Here is a 9,254-nt window from a genome sequence, read left to right on the forward strand (position 1 = left end):
CCGGTGCGTGAGTCTATGCTATATACTGCTATAGCAGCACATACATGTGATTACGCCATGTGCTCGGGAGTGTATCGGTCGGTAAGTATCTCGTTCATGTTATACAGGTCTCGCTGTCTGTCCGTCATTTAGTAAGTCGATCAGTCTGTCCATTATGTTCAGTCTGTAAGTCAGTCAGTCAGTCAATAACTATGGTTAGTCATTTATAGTCAACAATTAACTCAGTCAATCTGTAATTCATCCGCTTCTTATTCATCATGTTAGCATGTCAATCAAACACACACACAGCCAACCAGACAGACTATTGTTCATCAGTCCACCAGACAAGCAGTTGGATATTCAGTACTGATTCAGTCAATAAATAAATCAGTCAGTCAGTCCGTTACAATGCAAGTTAGCATGTCAGCGTCTCAATTTCTTCCACAGCCAGTAAGTCAGTCACCGGACAGTAAAAGGACAGTCAGTCGGACACTAGTCAGACAGTCAGACACATAGTCAGTCAGACAGTCAGACACATAGTCAGTCAGACACATAGTCAGTCAGACAGTCAGACACATAGTCGGTCAGTCAGACACATAGTCGGTCAGTCAGACACATAGTCGGTCAGTCAGACACATAGTCGGTCAGTCAGACACATAGTCAGTCAGACGCCTAGTCAGACAGTCAGACACATCGTCGGTCAGACACATAGTCAGACAGTCAGGCAGGCACATAGTCAGTCAGACAGACACATAGTCGGTCAGACACATAGTCGGTCAGTCAGATACATAGTCAGTCAGACAGTCAGACACATAGTCAGTTAGACACATTGTCAGTCAGACACATAGTCAGACAGTCAGGCAGGCACATAGTCAGTCAGACAGACACATAGTCAGTCAGACACATAGTCGGTCAGTCAGATACATAGTCAGTCAGACAGTCAGACACATAGTCAGTTAGACACATTGTCAGTCAGACACATAGTCAGACAGCCAGACACATAGACAGACACATAGACAGTCAGACACATCGTCGGTCAGACACATCGTCAGTCAGACAGTCAGACACACCGTCAGACAGTCAGACACATAGTCAGACAGTCAGTCAGCCAGCGGGTCTCAACAATTAATTAAGTCAGTCTTTCAATAAATCGTCAATCTAAAACACAAAGTCCTTTATGTATTCCCACTCCTCTGAGTGAGTCAGTAATTCAATCAGTTAGCAAGTATGTGCTTCATTCCATCCACAATAAAGTCAGCATTCACTGCGATCATTTCCTATTTGTGAAATAATTCAGTCAATTAACAATAAAATCAATAAATAAAAAATTATTAATAAAATTATTAAAAATTAATAATCAATAATAAATAAATAAAATAAGAAAGTCATTAAGTAGGCGGTTGTTTGTATGGTTTCTAGGTAAGTCAGTAAGATGTCAATTCAATCAATCAGTCATACTTATTCCAGTTACTCTGTAACTGACAGTCAATCGGTCATTCGGTCAATGTGTGTCCATTGCTTAGTCAAAACTGTCTGTCTGGTCGATATCCGTATTTGGTCGTCGGGGTGACTCTAGATAACTATAGTCAATCAGCCTGCCCTTAATCAGTGAATTTGTCTGGTGTTTCAACTTTAGATGTCCATCCTAGAGTCCCAGTGGTCGTTACATGCAAGTAGGTGAATCATCTGTCCATGTTATATGTCAATGTCACGTGTTTATCACTTTCTAACCCATACTCAGCAAGGTAAGGAATACTGTACGGGTGGCTATGCAGACAATATAGACAGATATTAATTTATCAACGGTGTTTTCAATGGCCCCTCATACCACAGGACCCTTCACCATACCCGGATTTCCTTGAGTATAACCAGCCAGCGGCTGCGAGCCATTTGCCCCGCCCTCTACCCCTACACCTGCGGCTATTACCCGAGAACACACTTCCCCCAGATGACAATATGTCACCCCTTGTTTGGTACACAGATTGCGAGAGTTGATGATAGAAGGCATGGCTTTGAAGTTCTGCAGCAACTGATACATGATGTTGGGTAACCTTACCTGAGAATATGAAAATGGATGATTCATGGCCCTATCCTGTTCATTTTCTTTCCCTACGTAGTAGTATCTACCGCCCACGTCTGTCCATCTTTGTCAAAGCATCACTTCTGCTGCTCTGTTTTCAATATCGGCTGTATAAATATATTTCAACATATCAACATTAGGCAACATTGTGAAAGAGAGGGGGGGGGGGGGGGATGGTGGGACTGGCGGTGATTCTTTTCTAATGTGACTAACGGGTCTCTCTGGGTAACAGGTTAATCACCACCAGCAATAAATTATGTCTACCAAGTATGCAAACCTTACAAGTCGAGTACTGATTAGACGCTTTTACGAGACAAGATTTGTACTTATCCTGTAGATAATAGTAATATCTGGGGTAGTAGCTTTCCTTCACGGGTCACTCCAAGTGGGCAGCTAGTTGCCGCAGTCAAACCTCCAAATTGTTCCTCTTCCGTTCCTTCTCCTTCATCCTCCGCTATTCTGATCTCATCACCTTCCTTCATCTGACATGTCTATACTTGTCCTCCAAAAGCTCTCTTCCGGTAAACCATCTTTGAAATTTTATCGAATGTTCCAGTTTTTTTTTTTTTGGTTTTCACGCATATCACTTGATATAAAAATTGTTTTTAATAAGTTTGTTGACATGAATCTCTCATTTCTTGTTCTTCATATAAAAAAATGTATAAATTTAAAGTTTTGTTTTTGTTGTAAAATTGGCTCTGATATAAGAGTTAATATTTTTGGAATGAAAATTTTGTTCCTTGGCCGAGGTTGAAAGATGAATTGAAGTGCTCCTTGTAGTACCTGTTAAGCATGTCTTGTATATCTTCCCTGGTCCTTGAACACACGAGGATAATTGCTCCTGCCTTCAGCTCGACATGAGGATGTTCATCCATGAGGAGAATTCGGCCATCACCGGTGGGTACAAAGACTATAAAGTTCCCGCTGAAACAATAGAGTAAGGCGTCCCCATCCTCGACTTGTAACTGAGCTACGTGGTGTGCTAGGGCACTTTCGTCCGATTGTGGTGCGATGAATTCCATTGAGATTCCGGTCGGTTGATCTCCCTTCGGTAGATCGATACCGAGGGCTTTGTAAGGGGCGAGGATGCTCTCCATGTCCCAATTGAGCATACCCGATTTGCACTTCCTTCTCACCACGTTGAATGCTTCGATAGCTGTCAGAAACCGCTGAGGACGATAGTTCTCAAGATGTGCAGTATTACCCTTCTTAATGACTGAACGCAGCATCCACTCGACTCCATCGGGACATATCGCACCGCGGAATATCTGCCCACCTTCGAGCGAATTAACGTAGAATGCCACGGCCCACATCGTGTGGATGATGCCGCATGACATGATGTTGTGAAACTTGTGAAATCTGTGTGGACCTTCTGGTTGAATGTGAAACTGGGTGACACCGCGTGGAAAAATCCACCCACGAAGACCACATTTGCTTCTTGTTATCAGCGGGAAGAAGTCGTCGTAGTTAAGAAGCTCCTAAAAATGACATTTTTTTAAAAAGAAATTAAGAAAAAGAAATAACGATGAATATTACTTCGAGTGCTTTAATACTGTAAAATCATTGAAACAAATATACCTATTTGTAGTTTTGTGTTTCCTCCCCCCCCCCCCTGCCCCCCCCCCAGGTAAACCACCAGAATCCCCATCCTACATGTTCATGCACATTGAAGCCTGAAGTATATTTAAATTCATGTGATTTACCAAAAGCATCATCCGTCGACACGAATTTTTGTTTTAGGTTGTTTTGTTTTGCATTCTTTTCTTTTTGCTTTCTTTTCTTTTCGTTTTAGGTTATTTTGCTTTGTTTTGTTTTTGCATTATATTTTTTATGTTTTTTTTTCCATCTTGTCTTTTCTTTTGTTTTAACGATTATCTGTGATTGTAATAAAGAAAAAAAGTGTATTTGTCGCTCAATCGAAAATGTTTACAATTTTCGAATATTCGTCATTAATTGACTTAGTTATTGACTTAGTCCCATGGGACTTTAGGATCGAATAATACTAAATCATTAAATAAAGTAAGAAAGTCTTAATCACCTTCTAGATATCATACAAAATGTGATCGGTTATGTGCCAATTCGGAGAAAAGTAAGTAGAACAACAAACCTCCTCTTCCTCCTCATCTTCCTGTTGATTCTGAGGGTCGGAATTACTGGGCTGCTGTTCTTCAACACGGGATTGCTGTTCTTCAACACGTGACTGCTCTTCTTGCACGCGTGACTGCTCTTCTTGCACGCGTGGCTGCTCTTTTTGCACACGTGATTGCTCTTCTTCAACACGTGATTGCTCTTCTTGTACGAGTGGCTGTCCTCCTTCGCTCTGCACTTCCTCGCGTGGAGTTTCAACTTGCTCCTTAGCGCAGTCGAGCTTCTCCACAGTGCAGACGGTCTTCTCTTTGGGTGGTTCTTCATCTTCTGAGGCAGTGACGTATTCATCCGATGAATTGTCGTCTGAATGGTCACGTGGTTTCGGAGACCCGGCCTCGGAATCGATCGGCTCAACGGCGTCGAAGTATTCGTGCGAGCTCACACTTTTATCCGCGACTCGTAAGCGAGCTACAACTTCGCAAGAAAGGCTCGAAATTGCGAGGGAAGATTTTCTAGGAGAACCTTCTTCGTCTACCTTCGTTGAAGGTTGGACTTTATTGGTAGGCATACCTGCATATTTTTCAGCTTTTAAGGTATTATTGGCAGGCTTTGTATTTTGGCTGATTGTGGGGGATCTTTTCCCTGACTTTGGTTGGGCCAAGAACGGATCGACGTCGCTATAGGTCTTTCCTGGATGAATTGTTGTCGGAGAGCTTCTGTCATTGGAAGCGGATTTCTTCCTCAGAGGGGCCTCTTCTTGGTTGGTAGTAGGTTTCTCTTGAGGGGTGGCTGTTTTCCTATGGGCCTCATATTCATCACAGATAGTGTAGGTTTCCGGACACACGGCATTGTCGGACTCTTTGTCACCAGTACAACAAGAAAAGGGAAAGATCTTCTGGACAAATCGAGCTAATTTCCTTCGCTTTCTCTCTTTGCGTTGTTGCTTTTTCTTGTTTCCAATAGGATGGACGCGGTTCTTCTTCGGCTTGAAACCCATATCGTAAATTGTGTACCTATTTTATGAACAATGAAATATTTTCATTCTTTGATGTCTTTATAAATTTCATACTTTTTGTGTGTAAACGTTTCATACTTTTCATATTATTCTCAATGGCAACTATATGTTGTAGGTAACATCTCATAGTGCATAGTAAAATAGCAACTCTTGTAACTTCTATTGCGTGAAGAACTTTAATTGTTTCATACAGAGATTCTAGTTAAATTCATTGCACTTCGTATCAATGACGTGCACAGAATTTCAAAAGTGTGGGTAGGGGGATGAAGGGGGGGTACAGGGACATTTAAAAATTCCCAGACTGAATTAACGACATTCACCGTTATGGATGAAGCCCTGTAGAAGTAGCCTAATTCTTGCCCGACCGAATGTATAAAATCCCCAACTCTCAACTGACGATAGTGGTGGGGAGAATTTCCCCACCACCCCCCCCTTACCCTCCTCTGTTTTGCCACACCTATTTAGTTCAATATTGTGATAAATAATTGTAATTCCAATCCACTAAGTATTGATTCACCTATATACTACACAGTTTTCTGAAGCAATATTTTTACTGTCCTTTTTTTTTCGCTTAATAGAATATTCTAATGAAATTTGTTCTAAGACTCTCGTAACACTAACTGCATGCATATGCATATTTAAAATAGTTTTTATACCTTTTGATGTGAAATTGATAGCCTGCCAAATTCTCTTTAACTACGTCCTAAAACATTTATCTTTATTTTCCTAGTCTACAATCATTATCCCGACCTGTATACTATAACAATTTGATTCGTTGGTAAATATACTTAATACGCCAACATCATGGAGTTCTGAAGACATTTTCTAATTTGAAATAAAACTTTGACCTTCATTCCACCCCCCCCCCCCCAACCTCTTCGTCCAGATCATGGAATTCATTAGAGAAAGAAAAAGAAACCCATCCAGCCACCCCACTCCCCCATGACTAAATATAACTGAAAACTAGAGGACTAATTTCTGCCAATGTTCCTTTGGTCCTATGCAGCGCCTCCCCCCCCCCCCCCCTTGCTACATGTACCACCAATACCAGGATTTTAAAGATGGGGGCCAAATTCCAATTTTAACTAGGGGTTGAACTTGTGGGTGCCAGATGCGAATGAAGTATTTTTGAAATAGGGGTGCTTCCGTGGGGTGAGTTAAACCATTTCCCATGTATGGGGTTCTCTGGGGGTCCTCCGCCAGTGCATTGACTATTATCTAGGTCTTTATAAGTAGCTCTAAACGGAATGTTGTGCTAATAAATAATGATAAATTCACAACATTTTCCCGACTGATCAAAGAAGGGCTTGAAGATTTATGGGAGGGCCAGATGCGAATGAAGGATTTACCAATGGAAGGGGTAGTGCTCTGGGGTCATTGAATCCGTCTTCTATTAAGGAGTTTTGGGGATCCTCACCCAGTGTAGTAGACGTCGAATGGTGCAATCTGATGCATAGTTATAGGCTATAAATTAGTTCTATATTAATAGAGGGGTGGCTAATAAATACTTTGTGTGTTGTTGAAACCCCCCCCCCCCCCATGGAGGTGGTCCAATTCTTCACCAGCTGAATGTGAAACTCCCCAGACTGAACAATATTCCGCGACTGACGACCAGAGATGGGTGGAATCCATGCCCCAACTCTTTTGCGCACGCCACTATTTATACCTCTTTTTCCAAGCTTGCCACCAATTGCAACAGGCAAAGGTAGCTACGTAATGCACGCAATAGTAGATAGCACATACAGGCATAGAAATATGATAATAAAGCTCTTTGAATGTACCTCTAGAAGTCCAAATATAAACTAAAGATATTATCACTTATTTAGAGTAGTCCTAGTGCATCTTGCTCCTCCCCCCACCCATCCCGCCCCCCCCCCAACTTACCAACACTTCCGATTCCAAATACCCTTCTTGTTGATCAAATGTTCGCATTCCTTCTACCTCATCGCTTCGTCACATTATCCCCCCCACCCCCATCCACCTGCTCCCTCCTAAGTTGGTGTTCATAGAAATGTAAACCTCGTAACTCAAGGCAGCATTTCGTATTGAGAGAAATCCGTTTGCCTTTTGCTCTATGTTAATCCCCCCCCCCCGCTCCCCTCGTATGTAAGGGAGTCAACTAAACAACCTATGACTTACTAAGATATAACTTTCGATTAAAAAGGTCCTCCTTGTTGAAGTACGTCATTGGTCAAAAATGTTCTTAAATACAACATTAAAAGACTCTTCATCATCATCCATCAACCGGTCATTCATGCTCTTACCCCCCCCCCCTCCCCTCCCCCATCCCCATTCACACACACATCCACCCACACAGAGGTAAATGTTATATCCATTTTAGGACGCGTGCACGAATTCTATCAATGGCGCATTTGCACATAACGACCCCTCTCCCCGCCATCCACGCCCTAAGAATACATTTTCAAGGGACACTCATCAATTAATTCATAAATTTATAATAAAAGGCGAGAAGTGTCATTGCTATGGGTGAACCGTTTGCCGCTACACACATGCAAACATAGGCGTAGGAGCCCAATTTGAATTGGAGGGGGGGGGGGGGCTGTAACGATCGCTTGCCCGAAAAATATAACCAAAATGTTTCGCGTTCAATGGGTTAATGTGCATATTATAAAGGCATGCATCGGTTATTACATCGCAGGCCAATAACATACAATCATTTGCCGTGTTATTACCCTCCCATATTGGTTATAATTATTGGGGAAGTCGTTACAATAATAATAATGAAAATAATAATATAAGTTTAATTAACCATTGAAAAACACAATGCAAAGTTTGTTTCTTTTAGTAGGTGCCCGAAAAGTTCTCAACATATTACCCGAATTTTCACAAAGATATTTGGTTGGGGCTGCAGCCCCCCAAGCCCCCCCCCCCCGCCTCCTACGCCTATGCATGTAAATACTTATATAAAATTTAAAAAAGTCAAAATATGGAAAAGGGCCAAACATTAATAGAGAATAACTTGCATCAGCAAGTTCTCATTTGCTACATTATACCCCTTCCCCTCCTATACGCCTAAATAAATCACCTTACTTGCATGTCCTTACAAACATACACATATATACACACACACACACAAACATAGGTCTCTCACCTCTTCCCACAGGTACTTATTTATACGAGTCATACACATTATTGGCGTTAAGGCCACTCCCCTTCTGATTCTAAACTGTCGGCCTACCACCCAACCCCCACCCACACTCCCCTCCCCCTCCCCCAATTCACGCATAAAAGCACTCTTAAATACACCATAGTGGGTTCTTCATGTACAAAACATAACTAGGCCTAGCAATTTCACAAATTGCAACAAAGGGGTTTCATGGGAGTCTTTGTTTACTCTAGTACATAGGCATACCTTACACATAACAACTAAGTATATGTAGCCTACCACCCCCCCCCCACCCCATTCCCCAACACGTTTTATAGTAGCGTGGTGAAATGCCAGCGCCCCTTGCCAGCCCGGACTGTCTCCCTGCTAAAGTATTTAGAATGATGTTGGGGATTTCATCGCATCGTTATGACGGCAGGACAATAAAATCATATATATGCTTCATTTATTACGTAACTGAGGTCCAATATTCACATCTCCGGTGATTTTAAAGGGTAACTAAATATAGAATACTTACTCGTTAGCGAGGAGCCAAACTTCCGATGTTCACAGCAAGTTGCAGTAAGATGTTCTGTACACTATATATATATAGTACATGCATTGCGATGTTTGCGAACACTTCATGGAGACGGATGCACGCTATACGCAATAATGGATCAACACGACCCTTGCGCGCGTTGTGACGTCATGCCGCATGACGTCGCGGTTATGCATGGTGATACAGTGTAACTGATAGGTGTGCATTGGCTCTTAATTAGACGCGCACATCATACGTACGCGTATTTTCCAGGGCGTAACGGTAGCAACGCAATGCATATATCACCTTATTATACTGTTCCTGCGTTCCCGGTTGATATGCGCGTCCAGATTTGTCAGTGAACTCCATGCTAAACAATGAATATTCAATGATCCTTCTGCAGGCCATTCAAACATACAGGGCATATTTAACACGTTGTCATGGCTAA

At 42.1% G+C, this 9,254-nt stretch overlaps 1 protein-coding gene across 1 annotated transcript; it reads right to left on the reverse strand.

Annotated features, from left to right (window-relative positions):
- Positions 1-2,236: 2,236 nt before the first annotated feature.
- Positions 2,237-8,868, reverse strand: LOC139972805 (uncharacterized). Its single transcript, XM_071979202.1, has 3 exons — positions 8,807-8,868; positions 4,167-5,160; positions 2,237-3,537 (listed from the first exon to the last, which is right to left on the reverse strand). The coding sequence occupies exons 2-3, from the start codon at positions 5,142-5,144 to the stop codon at positions 2,770-2,772; spliced, it is 1,746 nt and encodes a 581-aa protein (XP_071835303.1). The 5' UTR covers positions 5,145-5,160; positions 8,807-8,868; the 3' UTR covers positions 2,237-2,769.
- Between the last annotated feature and the right edge of the window lie 386 nt (positions 8,869-9,254).

Source organism: Apostichopus japonicus, chromosome 2 (assembly GCF_037975245.1).
Source record: "Apostichopus japonicus isolate 1M-3 chromosome 2, ASM3797524v1, whole genome shotgun sequence".
NCBI lineage: Eukaryota > Metazoa > Echinodermata > Holothuroidea > Aspidochirotida > Stichopodidae > Apostichopus > Apostichopus japonicus.